The sequence below is a fragment of the Heptranchias perlo genome, chromosome 2 (assembly GCF_035084215.1).
Source record: "Heptranchias perlo isolate sHepPer1 chromosome 2, sHepPer1.hap1, whole genome shotgun sequence".
Taxonomy (NCBI): domain Eukaryota; kingdom Metazoa; phylum Chordata; class Chondrichthyes; order Hexanchiformes; family Hexanchidae; genus Heptranchias; species Heptranchias perlo.
The window spans coordinates 128,891,344-128,909,807 of NC_090326.1; the positions used below are offsets into that span (position 1 = coordinate 128,891,344).

At 38.1% G+C, this 18,464-nt stretch overlaps 1 protein-coding gene across 1 annotated transcript in view; it reads right to left on the reverse strand.

The window, feature by feature from the left end:
* Nucleotides 1–295: 295 nt before the first annotated feature.
* Nucleotides 296–18,464, reverse strand: part of pip4k2aa (phosphatidylinositol-5-phosphate 4-kinase, type II, alpha a) — a 212,876-nt gene continuing 194,707 nt past the window's right edge. The window contains exons 8-10 of the mRNA XM_068007119.1: nucleotides 11,223–11,475; nucleotides 3,518–3,621; nucleotides 296–2,515 (exon numbers count right to left, since the gene is read on the reverse strand). Of these exons, the coding sequence (XP_067863220.1) occupies nucleotides 2,435–2,515; nucleotides 3,518–3,621; nucleotides 11,223–11,475 (438 nt within the window). The 3' untranslated portion in view covers nucleotides 296–2,434. The remainder of the gene's footprint in view (nucleotides 2,516–3,517; nucleotides 3,622–11,222; nucleotides 11,476–18,464) is intronic.

The following is an 18,464-nucleotide window of genomic DNA, read 5'->3' on the forward strand; positions in this document are numbered from 1 at the left end:
GTTTTTCTAAGGACCCAATGTCTGTACAGACCAATTCGAGAGACTATTGCATGATCAGAGTGACACCTAACTTGAAAGAAAGATGTCTATTACCTGCTGTTACTACCATTCTCTATCTACATATTAACAAAGGACTGCCCAATTGCTGCAAGATGATTATGCAGTGACCGGATAAGATCTCTAACAGCTTATAGGCATCAGTTCCATTTTTCCAAATGATTTAGGAAATGTTAGAATAGGCAACTGCAGTTACTCTCATCACTAATATGAAAATAACACCACTAATGCGAGTAGCTTTTTGAGACAACAGGGCGCTTTATTTCATAAAGCAAAGCTCAGGTATGGAGTGTGTAGAATGCAGCACTAGTACATATTTTATGGAGTTGCCTCACTTAAACAAAAAACAGTTTATCCACATGAATGACTAAAAGACAAAACAATGTGCATTATATTTTAAGCTGCCAGAAGCATTTAAAATACACAGTGAGCCACAAAGGGAAATTTTTGCCCAAATAAATTGTTTGTATGTGTACCTTTTTTTCCCACATGGGGCTTACTTCTTGTAGTCCTATTACTAATGGAAACTACAGCATCCTACAGAAAATTTGAAATGAAAGTGACCGGCACAATGATTATGGAAAAAAAATTTTTTTTTTTAAATACATAAAATATATAACTGTACATTTACATTACAGTGTTAACATCACTATACCAAGAGTAACAAAACCATGTTAAATTATTACATAGCCACATGGATGATATTGCCTTTGGCCACTGAAGATGCTGATACTCACTAGAATCCTAGTACAATCTAGGTAATTGCTACCTAATGTGAAGCATTTAAAAAAATTGCAGTCCAAACAGCACTGACACATTTTCAATAGGAAAGGCATTCTGGCACTCCTTTGCTTGCTTAAGTTCCCAAACATCTGGGGAGGGCACAGCAGCCAATGAAATTGATATAGTCATAACAGCAATTTCAATGATTTAGCTAGGAAAAAGGCACACCTGTTGCACAGTGTAATCTTTGAAGATATTAAGCATGTTTTACTTAACAAGGCATAATCTGCAGAATTAATGAGATGGTGGAAGTAGTACAGAAAAGATCAACTCACACTTAAAAGCATTAACAGATAATGATGCTGATTATAGTTTCAGGCAACCATTTATTACATATTTACAGAATACCTAAAAAAAAATTGAAGAAACGGAAAAGGCAACTGTGTGAATTTTGAAATATTACTTTTGTGTTCCTACAGTCCTAAAGTGTTCCACTGTATGAAAAATCTAATGAATAGTTGAAGCACTCCACATTTAATTTAGGTACCAGGACACCTTGGAGCACTTATACCATGATGGAAATAGGCTTTCTCCAAGGATATTTTATTTGAAACCATATTATTATGAAAAAGCTGCTCGCAATGTGACACATCAGACACTTTTTGTGGGTTGTAAACACTAGCACAGGAAGGATTTAAAAAAAAAATTCAAAAGTTAAGATATGAAATCAATCTGCTCAATTCATTATGATGGGTGGTCAGAAGTGTTACAAATGCAATTTTACTTCCCACACTGTATTCCAATCACTGCTACAATGGGATCTGATGTGTATAAAGTGACCTAGGTGACTTCAAATCCTTTAACATCTTTCTAAAATTTTTCAAATGATAGAAAGTTAGATATGTAGTAAAATGTTGCCCAAATCAATGTTAAATAATCATAAGGTAGATCCTAACCCTTAATGCATATCTTTTCTGTACTGTGATTTATCAGGGCTTCAAATCACCCAACTACTGTTAAAAAGAGCGACTGAAATTTTTGATTTCTTAATTGGATTCCCTCCTAGAAAGAATTTAAACTTTTAAACACAAATAGCATAAGCTGCCTAAAGTGGGGATTTAAGACAAATTTATCTCAGCATAAATTTACAGTACTTTGCAAGTTTTATTATAGCAAGACTCCCTTTGAAGAAACAATAAACCATGAAGCTAACTTGAGGAGTGCCAGTGTGCACAACGGAAGTGTAACATTAGCAAGTTAAACAAATACTGCTCTGCATCTTTCAGTTCAAGTGATAAACCGATCCACAGTTTATAATTTGATACCAGTAATTGCTGTGTCTCAATTAACATGCAGTTTCTTCCCATTTTTGAAAGTACCTCTTCCCATCACAGCTAGTCTTGGAGTGTTGCTAAAGCAGTGCACTCTGATGATTTTTATATTCTTCCCACAAAATAAAGTCATTAATTGCGAGTACTGTGCTGGGAGTTTCAGGAAGCAGTTAAAGCTATTTTCCGTCAGTCATCTTATTCAGAAGATGTAAACAAGGGAACGCTTTCAGCAAGACGAACACTGCAGATGCCACTTCATTTAGCCCCATTTAATTCCCTGTCTTTGTCACCCCTCCCATTCCCTGCACATGATCCACATTAGGCTATGTCAAAATACTGGTGATAAATTCCACGAAGCGCTTCGAGTACTGCTCTGGATTGACGGTGGAGATCTCTGCACCAGCCTGTAACACACACAAAATACAATTATCACCATTTTCTATTTAACACCTTCCATAAGTACTGACTTAAGCACACATCACCAATAACCTTGTGGCATTGGATTCTGTATAATTTTGAATAAATATCTCTTTTAAAAAAAAAGTGCTTATTTCCTTGTGATGAGTGAGAGAAAGGAGTCAAGAAAAGGCTAGGCAATTCTCCACAAGTGGAGGGAAATAATATGGTGGGTCAATTTCAGCCATTCATTTCTTCCTGATGATTGGGCCCAATTGTAGGTTTGGAGCAGGTCAAATAGTAGCCAGTGAATGTTGTGTTAATTAATTTAAAATTGGGGAAAGGAAGAAAGCTATTTGTGCCCAATCCTATATGTTTTGCTCTCATCAAGGTGAGGAACGTCAGCATTGGCTATTGGAATAATTTCCCATTTCAAGCATCCAGTGTCAGCTTCAAGCACAATCTGGTCAGGTATTGAGTAGCCAGCTGTAGAGAGCTTTTGAAGTGTGGTCACTGTTTGTAGACAAATGTGACACCCAACTTGCACACAAACAGCAGGTGAGATAAATGACCATTGAATCTGTTTGATAGTGTTGCTTGAAAGTTGAATATTGGGCAGGACACCGGGAGAACTCACTGCTCGTCTTCAAACATCAGCACAAGATATTTTACTTCCATCTGAACAGACAGATGGGACCAGAGTTTAATGTCTCATCCAAAAGATGGAACCTTCAGTATGGTGCTGAAGTGCGAGCTGAGATTACGTGCTTTGGTCCTAAATGGAATCGACAACTCAAGAGGCAAAAACCACTGCCAGCTGAGCTAAGCTGACACTCAAATTTACTAAGTAACTACTACAGTCATTTAGAATTACTATAGATACAAATCTGCACTCAACCTGAATTTATGCACCCGCTAAAGATTAACAACTGCAAGATTCTGTTTTATTGTACTTCTCAGACCTCAAAGCAGTTCTCATAAGAAAACATACTAAAGCAGAAATTACTTACGCCATGTTTGACCGTTTTGGCAGCATGTGCAGCTTTCTTCTTTGCATCATAATGTGTTAGGATGTCAATAATTCCCAGAAAGTACACCTCCTTCCTTGGGGAGCCTGTAAAATAAATGTACAGTTATGTACAGGATGTTGTTAAAATGTACAAATAAATTCCCTTTAAAAGGTGGAAAAAACATTAAATAAAAACATTACTACTGTTAACTGCCGTGTACAGGACATGCAGTGGTGGGCATATCTTTCAAATGCCAGGAGAAGGGACGACTAGGGGAGCACTTTCAGTACAAACTACTCCCCAACTTATTTTTAAAAACTGAAGAACATATACATCAACTTGTAAGAGATAACTTTGATTTAGTGAGTTATTTTTCTTCCAATGGAAACTTGCCATTTTGCATCTCCACTCACATCTCACAGCAGCTCCAGGCTTTGAATTGGATGCTAATCTGGAGGCATATCATTGGGATGGCTCCAGGTGTTAGTGGAGATCCAAAATAGTGGGTCTCCAAAGGAGGAGGGAAGGGGTTTAAAACAAAAATCAGTAAATTGAAGCTATAAACAGGAGATATGTTCAATGTCCAATTTAAAAAGAAACACAAAAAGAGAAGTACTCCCTAGGTTTTCCTTTTCTTTGTAAGATCACCAGAACATTTGATCCATGTAAAGAAAAAAAAAGTTAGTTACAAAAACTGTAGAATTTTTCAATTCCTTTGTTTAAATATCTGAGGTATTCTTTAACCACCCATGCAAATCATTTTATTGTGGCGTCCATTTATAAAAAAAGAAACCAAGTTGGCAACTCTTAGGAAAAGTACACAATTTATTTCAGTTAATCAATGTGCAGGTTTCCAAACTTTGTAATTGGACAGAGGGAAATGAAAGGTTGCCAATGTACCATGCCAATTTCCTCTTACAAACTTTAGACTTGGCAAACATATATATCATAGTATCAGGGTAGATACAGCACAGGAGGAGGCCATTCAGCCCATCGTGCCTGTGCCTACTCTTTGACAGAGCTATCCAATTAGTCCTGTAAATTTTTTCCCTTCAAATATTTACCCAATTCCCTTTTAAAAGTTACTATTGAATCTGCTTCCACCATCCTATCAGGCACTCCATCTGAGATCATTACAACTCACTATGCAAAAAAAATGTTTCCTCATGTCACCTCTGGCTCTTTTGCCGATCACCTTAAATCTGACCCTTCTGCCACTGGAGACAGTTTCTCCTTATTTACAGTGTCAAAACCGTTCTTGATTTTGAACACCTTTATCAAATCTGCCCTTAATCTTTTCTGTTCTAAGGAGAACAACCCCAGCTTCTCCAGTTTTTCCACATAACTGAAGTCCCTCATCCCTGGCACCATTCTGGTAAATCTCTTCTACACCACCTCTAAGGCCTTGATATCCTTCCTGAAGTGTGGTGCCCAGAATTGAACACAATACTCCTGCTGAGGCCTAACCTGTGTTTTATAAAGGTTTAGCATAACTTCCTTGCTTTTGTACTCTATGCCTCTATTAATAAAGCCCAGGATCCCATATTTTTTTTTAAAAACAGCCGTCACAACTTGTCCTGCCACCTTCAAAGATTTGTGTATGTGCACTCCCAGGTCTCTCTGTTCCTGCACAGTTGCCCAGTTATACTGTTGTTAATTTGACTACACCATGAAAATTAATTCAGGGGAGAGAAAGATACAAGTCTGAACAGGTCAGTAGAATCCAAAATTGAACTTTGAGATTTTTTCTGCAACATTGAATAGTGTATCTTTATGTTTCTTTCAAGCTGATTGATGAATGAGAACGAAGATCAGGTATGTAACTGAAGGTACAAATGTGCGAAAATAGGTTCATCTGTTTACAGATTTGGTTTAAGGTGAACTATGTTGACAATTTGTTGGTTTGCAGCAAATCTGAAATTTATTTCTAAACCTAAATGAAATTTTTTAAACTCAAACTATTTTTTAAATTGCTGAATGGGGAAAATGAAACATTTCACGCTGACAGATGACAGAGTGACTGTAAAGCTTTTTGGGCCGCGCTGAAGTCGTGAAATGCACTTTATAAACGCAAGTTCTTTCTTTCTATACCAGGTATCCACTGCACTGTAATTGCAGCTTTTTGAGCTACAACATGTTGTCCAGTGTAGTACAAAGTTATGTACAACTGCACTGCTCCAGCAATAGCATGAACCTGCAGTGTGCACTTTGTAATGCCCCAATTTCAAATTACTAAAGGGAGATTGGATACTGTGGGCTGGAACATTATTATTTTACATCTAGGATCTGGGTTTGACTACAATTCATATTAATGGGATGAAAGTCTTTCCTCTCTGCCAGAACTATGGGTTCAGCATGGAGAGTTCAGGTAATCTTAACCCAGTTCCTAGTGGGTATTGTTCCAAAATTCAGTACTGCTCAAAATCTGGCATTAATTAGTACTGAATTGTAAATCTTGCTGATGCCATAAGAACAGCAAGTATGGGAAATGTAAAAATTTACAGCGAAGCACTGGATATTTGGCCAACAATAACTCAGATTCGGGTTCAGGCACATTGCTTTTGAGGAGTAAATGGAACTTTACTGTGCTGATATGAAAGCATCTAATGGTGAGGCCATCTGCCAAAGGTGAAACAGATGTTGAATTCTCAGGAACGACGCTCCTCACCCTGATGATCACAAAAGAAAAAATCCCCTCTCTCTAATCTAAACAATTAAAACAGCATGGAGCAATAGATGGTGATGATGATATTTGTTTATAAGTACGCTCAGTTATTATGACAACAAACTTCTTCGAAGTCAGAAAACTGGATGTAGCCAGTTTGTGGCGATGTTTGCACTCGCCTACGCTTTCTGGAAGAAGTCATGATGCGGAAAACATCTTTTGTTGGTTATTGCTGCAGCAACTTGATGTAATAAAGTTGATTGTGACTGTACATAACAATAAAAATCAATTTCTTCCTGCTTTTAGCAACCCCACCCCAAATATACCTTCCAGGCTCCAAAATTTTATCCTTGATCTGCCTAAAACACAGATGACCATATCTGTGGGAAATGTCTATGCCTCGAGTCACTTCGACTCAGAGTCGTTGAGGTGAAGACACTCCGATACATAAGGGAGGGGAGTAATATATGGATAGTTTACTCCAGAATGCAGTCACACCATATAGAGAAATACAAGTACAGGAAAAGAAGTATATGACTGACAGTCAGCAGACAGGGGGAACCAAGTGGAGGCAGGAGGAGGAGGAATTGCAGAAACTGATTATGTCCAATAGGCATGGTGTACCCGCTACCTGTGGGGATAAGAAGGAAGGCTACGGGGAGGATGGTCAGAATGCCAACCAAGGCACCATGGAGCAGGAGGCAATTCAAGGTGGTTAGCAGAATAGAAAAGTTGTGGTCCTAGGAGATTCAGTTATTAGGGGGAATAGAAGATATCCTCTACGGTTGCAATCAAGAGTCTAGGAGGATGTGTTGCCTACCCAGTGCCAAGGTAAGGGAGGTTTCAAAGTGGCTGGAAAGGAACTTGGAAGGGGAGGGAGTGAACCAGTTGTTATGACCAGTGGTCTATGTTGGAACTAATGACATAGGAAAGAAGAGGGAGGAGATCTTTCTAAAGGAGTGTTAGGAGCTAGGAGCTAAATTAAAAAACAAAGCCTCGAGAGTGGTAATCTAGATTATTACTCAAGCTACTTACTAATTAAGATACGGAAAAACAGATCAGGAAAGTGAATGCATGGCTGAAAAATTGGAGTGAGAAGGAGAGTTTCTAGTTCATGGGACACTGGCACCAGTACTGGGACAGGAAGGAGCTGGGATGGAGTCAACCTGAACCTGGCTGGGACCAAGGTTCCAGCAGAAAGGATAAATAAGACAGTAGAAAAGACTTTAAAGCAATAAAGGGGATGGGAAGGGTTGGGGGGGGGGGGGGGGGGGGTGGTGGAGGAGGAAGAGAGAAGGTGGTGGAAATAATAGTAACCTAAAGAAAAGAAAAAGGGAATAAGAGCAAACGTCAGTGTACAAAAAGTGATGTACATAATAAATACTCAGGGAGCAGAAAAGGTTATAGGAAGTAATAATATAATACCTGTTAATGTAGGAGTAATGAATATTGAGAGCATATTAAATTGCCTGTGTGGGCTGAAGCACAGAGCGGGCATCGCAGAGAGTGGATCATGAACTGAGTGGGGACTTGTGAATTTGGTGTGAGTGGGAAGGAGATGCTAAAGTTAAAAAAAAAGCACAAAAAACCCCTAAAACAGACGAAAAAGTGATTATAAATAAATAAAATTTAATCTATAATTAAATAAAATCTGGAATAACAAAAAACTAGTATCAGTAATGGTGACCATGAAACTACCGGATTGTCGTAAAAACCCATCTGGTTCCTATGTTCCTATGGTTCACTAATGCCCTTTAGGGAAGGAAACCTGCCCGTCCTAGCCTATGTGACTCCAGACCCACAGCAATCTGGTTGATTCTTAATTGCCCTCTGGAAGTGGAGGGAGAAATATGTAGTAAATCATAATCATAAGGGGTTTCAGCTACCCCTAAATTATCTGGCAGGGAAATGGAGTGTAAGTGGAGAAGGGGTTGGGATTTTTAACGGCACAAGATTCCTTTCTGACCCAATATGCAAGACGTTCAAACAGGGAGGAAACATTGCTAGACCTAGTACTGGGAAATGATTCAAAGCAGACAAGAGAAGTAAGCACAGAAGAACATCAACGGAGTAGTGATTACAGTATAATAAAGTTTAAAGTAATGATTGAGAGAGATATCGATCGTACAAAGACCAGAGTAATAGATTAGAAAAAAAGCCAACTAAGAAGTAACGAGAATGAAGCTAAGGGAGGTAAAATGGAGAAAAACATTAACAAGCCAAGAGGTAGAACAACAGTGGGCAATATTTAAAGAAGAGACTGACAGAGTTCAGGAGAAATGTATTCCACTAAAAATAAGAACAAACCAGTCAGGAATCAGACGCCATGGATAAATAAAGAGGTGAGGATAAAACTGAATCTAAAGAAAAAGCCATGCATAAAGTACATAAACAATAAAGGAAAAGATGACAAAAGGGAATATGATGATGTAAAAAAGACATTTAGGGAGGCAAAGAGGAAATATGAAATAAAAGTATCAAAGAATATAAAAAGAAATAGCATTCTATAGGGATATAAGTAACAAAAGGAGAGTTAAGATATGGATAGGACCACTAAGGGATAAGAAAGATAAACTCACAGGAGATGATACTGAAATGGCAGGAATACTGAATAGATACTTTGCCTCAGTTTTCACTGAAGAGGCTAACAATGAGGAAATTACACTAGTTTAGGAAGTCAAGAGGGATATTACAACAGTTAAGATAGAAAGAAAGCAGATAATAGACAAACTAGCCAAATTTGAGGACAAAACCTAGGTCCAGATGGATTATACATACATATATTCACTAGGAGGAGACAGCAGAGGCACTAGTATCCATAATAAAAATTCAATAGAAAAAAAGAATAGTTCCATAGGACTGGCAAAGGGTGAATGTAATTCCTATCTTCAAAAATGGGATAGAACTAATTGAGGGAACTATAGACCGGATAGCTTAATGTCAGTGGTAGGAAAGATACTGGAATCTTTGCTAAAACATCAGATAACAAAACATTTAGAGACAGAAAAAATAAGAAATAGTCAGCATGGATTTCTAAAACGAAGATCATGTTTAATCAACCTTATTGAATTCTTTGAAGAAGTAAAAGAAAGAATAGACAAGAGCAGCGTAGTAGATGTGGTATATATGGACTTTCAGAAGGCCTTCGATAAGATGCCACATAAGAGACTCATGACAAAGATCAGGGCCTGTGGAGTCAGGCCAGGTAGCAGAATAGATTGAAAGATGGCTGCAAAACAGAAAACAGAGGGTTGGAGTTAAAGAAAGTTTCTCAGACTGGCAGAGAGAGGGAAGTGGTGTCCCACCGGAATCCATACTGGGGCCACTGTTGTTTACCATAAATGATTTGGACTCAGGATTTGGAGGTATGGTGTTGAAATTTGCAGATGATACCAAATTGGGGGTTGCATCAAACAATGTGAAAGACTGCACCAAAATACAGGAAGACATAAATACAGGAAAACCAGCTTGTAGAACAGGTGGATAAATAGAAAATGAAATTCAATATAGTTAAGTGTGAGGTGGTTCATTGTGGTAGGAAGAATAAAGAGGCCACTTATTCCTTGGAAGGTAAGAAATTAAATGGAGTAGAACAGCAAACATATCTGGGAATACAGATAGATAAATAACTAAAAATAGGATACTGAAGCACTAGAGAAAGTGCAGAAAAGATTTACAAAGATGTTACCAAAATTGAGAGGATGCAACTATCAGAAAAGATTGAGCAGGCTGGGAGTCTTCTCTTTTCCAGAGAAAAGAGAAAGAGGAGACTACATAGAGGTCTTTTAAAATTAATAAGGGAATTGATAGGATAGATGTGGACCAACTGTTTTCACTTGTGGGTGAGTCCAGAACAAGGAGGGATTAATAAAAGATAGACGCTAACAGATCAAACAAAGAATTTAGGAGAAATTTCTTTACACAGAGTGGCAAGAATGTGAAACTCACTGCCACATGGTGTGGTTGAAACAGATAGCATTGTTACATTTAAGGGGAGGCTTCACGCATACATAAGGGAGAATGGAATAAAGGGATCCGGGGGTAGGGTGGGTAGAATTATAGAAAGGTTACAGCATGGAAGGAGGCAATTCGGCCCATCGAGTCCATGCCGGCTCTATGCAAGAGCAATCCAGCTAGTCCCACTCCCCTGCCCTATCCCCGTAGCCCTGCAAATTCTTTTCCTTTCAAGTACTTATCCAGTTCCCTTTTGAAAGTCATGATTGAATCTGCCTCCACCACCCCCCCAGTAGTGCATTCCAGATCCTAACCACTCGCTGTATAAAAAAGTTTTTTCTCATGTCACCTTTGGTTCTTTTACCAAACACCTTAAATCTATGTCCTCTGGTTCTTGACCATTCTGCCAATGGGAACAGTTTCTCTCTATCTACTCTGTCTAGACCCTTCATGATTTTGAATACCTGTATCAAATCTCCTCGCAACCTTCTCTGTTCCAAGGAGAACAACCCCAGCTTCTCCAGTCAATCCACGTAACTAAAGTCCCTCATCCCTGGAATCATTGGGTAGAGGTAATTGGAGTGGGAGGAGGTTCGTGTGGAGTATAAACACTGGCATAGGCCAGTTGGGCCGAATGGCCCGTTTCTGAGCTTTAGATTCTATCTGATAGAACAAGCACCACCACAGGAGATCAGACAGTAATCATGGAAAAAAAATCACTCCCATTATCTACTGGTTCGGCTATGTCACTGCATGTGTGATTTAAAATGTTAATATACAAATGATAAAAATAGATCTATTTTAGAAATAAGTAGTCTGGTTAAATCAAGATCTGCACAAATGCATTCTGGGAAAACTAGTTACACATTTATCAGAATTAGAATTTGCATTTAATTGTCTTCATATAAATGGTTCAAAATGGTCTATTTAAATTAGTTTACATCATACTGACAACTAAGCTCTTATTTTCTGTGTAAATTGCATCAATACATTAATGCCAGACTATTTTGTTATAGTCAATGGAAACAACTTATAATAAAAGCAACAATTAAAGGATATGTGTACAAAATGTAAACGTCTACTTACTTTCATGGCTTTTTATAGCATATACATCAATGGTTGGATCAAATTCACCAGGTGCTAATGGTCTTGAGCTGCTCAGTATATTTCCAGGGCTGTCTGGAGGCGTTCCACATGATCCAGTTGTATGGGCTCCAGCCCCATCACTTTCGCCTTCATCTTCTTCGTCCTCAAACTCCATTTCTTCCTGTTCAGCTCGCTCGACATCATGAATACCAACCAAAAGACTGTAGTCCATGATCTTCAGCTGAGCAAGGAGCTAAAGTAAAATTATAGAATGTGAAAATCACATTTAAAAGCAGTCATAGCTAGAAGCAAAACTGTAATGATGATATTAATGTACCTTGAAGAATAATTTTTTTAATAAACAGATTTATCACAGTAGAATAGAGACGCTGCATTTGGCATTAGTTCCTCTGGGCTTAGGAGAGGAAAACATCAGTCAAGCTTCGCACTCCTGAGTGGGTCCCATCTAGTAACTCATGATGGAAAATCCAACTGGGAGGACATAATCAGGCTTGCCTGTGATGCTCCCCAGTTGTGAATAGCTTGTTGACACTTAATGTCCAGGCCTGTGAGGAATGGCTACTTGGGCAAGGCACTGGATGGTGTCAGGTGCATGTAGAACTGTACCCCTATATGAATCAACATCTCCAGGAGAGGAGAAAATTGGAGGGAGATAGGAACATTTATTAATCTGTTAAGATTAGCAGCAATGAAACAAAAAAAACTTTCATAAAATGTTCCGAGTCTTATTTTAATGTGTATACTAATACAAGTAAATTCAATCGACGATAACTACAGTGGTGCCACAGACATCAGCCATCCTTATACAAGGAATTGCATAAATTATAATTAAGTGTTCACTTTATTTTGTTTGCAAACTATTTTCAGAAGCAGATAACAGCATTTACAGGCATCATAATTACAACAGCCATCCTTGACTGAAGATTTCAGTACAGAAAGGAGGTACCAAACAGACAAAGTGGATTTCAGCCTAAGCAAAGGTGGAGCAACTTCCTACCAAATAGAGAGTCGAAGAGTTGTATTTATTGTTTATTTATACAGATCTCCTTCGGCATTACTCATGGGCTAAGGATGATGTCGGGCTGTGTATCTGGTAAAGCTTCGGGTATAGTTTTTTTTGAAGGCTGGAGCATGGAGACAGAGGGGAAGCAGTCAGAATGGATGTACAAAGCAGAGAGCTGAGGTGCAGCTGAAGTGCAGACAGGCCTTGAAGGGAAGCATAGAAGGGTGGAGTGCTGGGCAGATTCCTTAAAGTGTATCCAAAGCTTCTGGAGCGCCAAGAGCATTTGATAAAGTGCCACATAATAGGCTTGTCAGCAAAACTGAAGCCCATGGAATAAAAGGGGCAGTGGCAGCATGGATACAAAATTGGCTAAGTGACAGAAAACAGAGTAGTGGTGAAAGGTTGTTTTTCGGACTGGAGGAAGGTATACAGTGGTGTTCCCCAGGGGTAGGTACTAGGAACACTGCTTTTTTTGATATGTATTAATGACTTGGACTTGGGTACAATTTCAAAATGTGCAGATGACACAAAACTTGGAAGTGCAGTAAACAGTAAACAGTGAGAAGGATAGTAATAGACTTCACGAGGACAAAGACAGGCCGGTGGAATGGGTGGACATATGGCAGATGAAATTTAACGCAGAGAAGTGCGAAGTGATACATTTTGGCAGGAAGAATGAGGAGAGACAATATAATCTAAATGGTACAATTCTAAAGGGAGTGCAGGAACAGAGAGAACTGGGGGGTATATGTGCACAAATCTTTGAAGGTGGCAGGACAGGTTGAGAAAGCATACGGGACCCTGGGTTTTATAAATAGAGGCATAGAGTAGAAAAGCAAGAAAGTTATGTTGAACCTTTATAAAACACTGGTTCGGCCACAACTGGAGTATTGTGTCCAATTCTGGGCACCGCACTTTAGGAAGGATGTGAAGGCCTTAAGAGAGGGTGCAGAAAAGATTTACTAGAATGGTTCCGGGGATGAGGGATTTCAATTACGTGGATAGACTGGAGAAGCTGGGGTTGTTCTCCTTAAAGCAGAGAAGGCTGAGTGGCGATTTGATAGAAGTGTTCAAAATCATGAAGGGTTTAGATAAAGTAAATGAAGAGAAATTGTTCCCATTGGTGGAAGGAACAAGAATCAGAGGACACAGATTTAAGGTGATAGGCAAAAGAACCAAAGGCGATATGAGGAAAAACCTTTTTACCCAGTGAGTAGTTATGATCTGGAATATGCTGCCTGAAAGGGTGGTGAAAGCAGAATCAATTGTGGCTTTCGAAAAGGAATCGGATAAATACTTGAGGGGAAAAAATTTGCAGGGCTCCGGGGAAAGAGCAGGAGAATGGGACTAACTGGATTGGTTTTACAAGAAATGGTCTCCTTCTGTGCTGTAACCATTCTATGATATTAAATGTCTTGAGCACAGCACAAGTTGTCACGTACTGTCTGTAACACACTTCTGTGTTGCTCTTAGTCATAGGCAAATTTCTTCTGCCACACCTGATTTCATACCACTTGATTGGCTCTCAGCCCTGGTATCTCCGGCCCGGTCTCCCACAGAAAAGTAAATTAAAATGAACTAAAACGAATTGAACAGTTGTAAATGTAGACAGAACTAATTTTTTTTTTAAATTAGGTTTTTACAATTAGGATAATTTACATTTTCTACCTTCTACACTCAGCTGTCTGTTACACATGCAAAACAACGTTTAAACGCTGTGCGTTTTAGCTCCCTCCAAGAACATACCAGTTCCACCAGCTCTCCAACTTCTTAATTGACCTGTCCAACAAACAAAGCCAGGATTTTCATCTGCAGCCTGGCCTTTAAGTGAATATACTTTTATTTCAACAGTGGAATGTGTGCCTTTGCTCAGATAATGCATTATTTCATAATGAGGAAAGTTTTATACTTTATAATGCACACTGAATAATTCTAAGATGGAAATGTGTTGATTTAAGACAACCAAATCAAACGGTTAAGGACTGATCGATGAGTTTAATTGTTGGTTGGTCAGGGAACTTTGCAAATTATAAATTACTGGTCAGTTTTGTTTACAGGACAGGGTTAACTATACCATGTAAAAATCAAAGTATTATTCTTCTGCTAAATTGTAGGTATATGTTCCTTTAAGGCTATAATGTCTAATTAACCTCATTCAAAGGTTAACTGCTATTTAAAGGTTAATTGGGGGCTGCACATTTTCTCTTCCTAAAGAGAATGTGTGTGTACTGGAAATTACTACCTTTATTTCCATATACTTTTTTTTTGAAAAACAAAAAAAGTATAGCACAGGGATTTGAATTTGACTACGTGTGATGGGCATCTGAAGTGCAACAGAAAGGAAGTGCTTGTATAGGTAAAGTTTTTGTCATATTACAACCACATGTCCCATTGTAGTACTCTCAAAGTCAGATGTGCTATCTATAAAGTCAGGAAATTTTAAACCATGTAAAAGACAATTTATTATTATGCTGTTATAAGTGTTGTGAAGTGTCCCTTAAAGACTATAAAAGTCTAATTGATAAAATTGTGTGAGCTCACACACAAGTCAACTGAAGGGCTGCACATATTGTGCCTCTGGTATTTTCTTTTACTTGAAAGTTTGCATTCCAAATTGCTCTGTTTCTTCATACATTGTTGGGGGGGTTGAGGGGGGGGGGGGTTGGGGGAAGTATGTTAGAAATTTTCATTAGGGAGTAATTACCATTGAAGTGTGATGGGTATCTGAAATGCAATAAATAGGAAATGCATGCATAAGTTTTCATGAGCACACACTTGTATATAAATAATACACATATACATACACCATGCATACACTATTATATTTAATAAAAATGTTATATCTGCATGCACTTCCTGCCAATTTTTGTCATTAGAAATTCCGACAGTGCCTCCACTGGGGTTGGGGAGGGGCATGGAGTGTAATTACTGCATGACAAGTTTAGATAAACAGCTTCTATTCTAAATGTGGACACAGGAATTTCTAATGGAAATGTAAAAGATCTGGAATGCACTGCCTGAAAGGGTGGTGGAAGCAGATTCAATGGTAACTTTCAAAAGGGAATTGGATAAATACTTGAAGGGAAAAAAATTACAGGGCTATGGGGAGAGAGCAGGGGAGTGGGACTAATTGGGTAGCTCTACCAAAGAGCCAGCACAGGAACAATGGGCTCAATGGCCTCCTCCTGTTTTTTGTTAATTCGTTCATGGGATGCAGGAGTCACTGGCAAGGCCAGCATTTATTACCCATCCCTAATTGCCCTTGAGAAGGTGGTGGTGAACAGCCTTCTTGAACCGCTGCAGTCCGTACGTAGCGAGATTGTACAACTGAGTGGCTTGCTAGGCCATTTCAGAGGGCAATTAAGAATCAACCACATTGCTGTGGGTCTGGAGTCACATATAGGTCAGACCGGGTAAGGATGGCAGGTTTCCTTCCCTAAAGGACATTAGTGAACCAGGTGGGTTTTTACGACAATCAGGTAGTTTCATGGCCACCATTACGGATACTATCTTTTTATTCCAGATTTTATTTAATTAATTGAATTTAAATTCCCCAGCTGCCTTGGTGGGATTTGAACCCTGTGTGCAATGCCACGGAAGATTGACCAATACGTACATATACGCGCGCAAATATACACACTAGCATATCTCTTGGTATTGCTGATGACGAGCCAGAGTATATGCTGTTTTATAACAATGTTGACAATACGAGACCGAGAAAGTGAGGCAGAGAAAGTATGACAGGAAGTAAATGCATGCTATAGTTAGAGTTACAAAATGATATCCATTATAGAAAGCACATAAAAATGCATTAGAGCAGATTACACTTTGTTTATTCTCAAGGTTACCTCCCCCATTTTCACCTGCTAAATGGCTAACTTTCTGAAACCACGTGTATAAATGTGTATAAAGTGTACATATTTTTTTCTCAAACTTGAAGAATTACAACACTGACTAGATACAAAATATAAGGGATGCCTAACAAGTGATTTCAAAGTGGCGTTTTAAAATTGATGGGCTTATATCAATTTAAGACCATAATTTAAGTGATTTACAATACCAAAATTACTCTCATTATTCATAATGTAAAATTTTAATTTTATGAAAAGGTTTTAGTATTGTGCAGACAAATGTCAATGCAGAGGAAACTGATAGTGTGCTCTACATTCTTGATGTGCGATGAACCTCATGATTAATGATTATGACTCCTTCAGTGCAGGATTACTGGGAAAATTACATCTAGTAGATGTCTATCAAACAGCTATAATTTTGAGATGCCATAATGATGCAGTTAATATACCAGAAGGATGAACTTCAATAGCCTTTTCTCATTCTTTACTATTTTTATGTTCTAAAGTTACATTTGTCCAAAATCTTCTTAAAAAAATGCAAAGCCACAAAAAACTCATTTGTATTTTGAATATGCATTGGAATATTTTGTTATTTCCACTAAGGAGCCAATCATTTGTTTAAAGTCCTACAAGCGCCACAGATCAATAGTCACCATAAAAACCACATTTCACACCACACATTTAATTTGTATGTTGCTATTTTATAGTTCACTTGAAAGAAAGAGAATGCAGTAGAGCAGATTACACTTTGTTTACTCTGAAGGTTACCTCCCCCATTTTTCACCTGCTGAATGGCTAACTTGCAGTCCATATTAAAAATGGTCATAATGCAGAATGATGACAATTAAATGCAGAAGATTGGTTGTCATATAAATCTTCTAACTTTTTCCACCCCGTTACAGCAACCTTGCCTTTAAAGAAAAGATTATAAATTATACAAAATGAATATACATGTAGTGTATATTTGGTGTGTTCAATTAAAAATATCAATGCTAATACAAAGCAATATGTGTGATAAAGAACTTCTATGCAATGATGGGGACAATTTTTCAGGAATCCGCAATGTTTCAGACAATCTAACACTACCCAGAAATAACAAGAATTGGGCACATGGAATCAGTTGAAGATGGACGTTGCCTGTTTCGCTCATGATTTTAGTTATTGGAAATGGGTATGCAAAGTTGCAAAAACACCAATTATTAAGTGAGCGGCCATGTTGCAGGGCAAATGGAACAAAGTCTTCGACAAATTAAGCAAAACAATATATAATACTGTCCTATCAAGGCTGGCATGATCCTTTCAGAAGGGGAGTAGGATAAGCTTTTTACATGGGCACTAAGATCTTCAAAGAGCTGGTATTCCAGTTATGTTTTTTTTCCAATGGAAAGCACTAATTGATTAAGAAACACAAATGAAGCTGTACAGTACAATTTTTTTTTAAAAGAGTCTTGAGCCATTTTTGTTATAATTTACCACATAGAATTACACTATTCTTTTAGTACTGGATGTCACTTATAGTTTAATAAAATTACATAAATAGAACATTTCAAGCATGTAATTTCTTCAATGTTTTTATGGAAAGTATTCCACAAATAAACTAGTTCTTTTTATAAAGTTAATTTTGCACACATACCAGCTTACCAAAGCTGACGAACAATGTTTGAACAACAAACATTAAAAGCCCTGAGAAAAAGGTCTATGACCAAAGCCACCGCTTCAAAGTGACAGAATTTTTTTTTATTACATTGGATATCAAGATTTTCATTAGTGATTTGGAATCACACTCCACAATTCAGTTTATTTTTCTGTTAAAAACAGAAACTCAATGGCCTCACTCATGACATATGAAAATTGGTTATTACAATGAGAGTGCAGCAGGACATGAATTTGTTATGAATTAAACTGCAGCTGTATCCAAATGCCAGGATGTGTAGGGTGGACAGCATTTGCACCTGGGTGCAGGATGGGCCCTTGCTCTTGCAGCTGTCAGTATCACATCATGTAGACAAAGTAACAAAAAAGAGAAAAATGGGGGAAACCTGCCCAAATACCCAGAAATAACAAAGTAAAACAGAAAAATGAAACAAGTTCTTTTCATCTGTATGATTTAATGCGTTCTTTTGCAAGAGGTGGATTGAAAGTGTTTCATTCTGCTGATGCTTTGAGTCTATTCAGCACATAATAATTATATAAATTACAGCCCTTCCTACACCATGACTCCCTCAGGTTGTGTATTTCTGATTTGCAGCCTTGGAGTTTACCTTTCATTTGATTTGCTTTGTGAAATGAGATGAACCCCATTAAATTCAGTAACAGGCAGGGCCTCATCCATCGCTCATAACCTCAGTGGTGACACTCCCCATCATC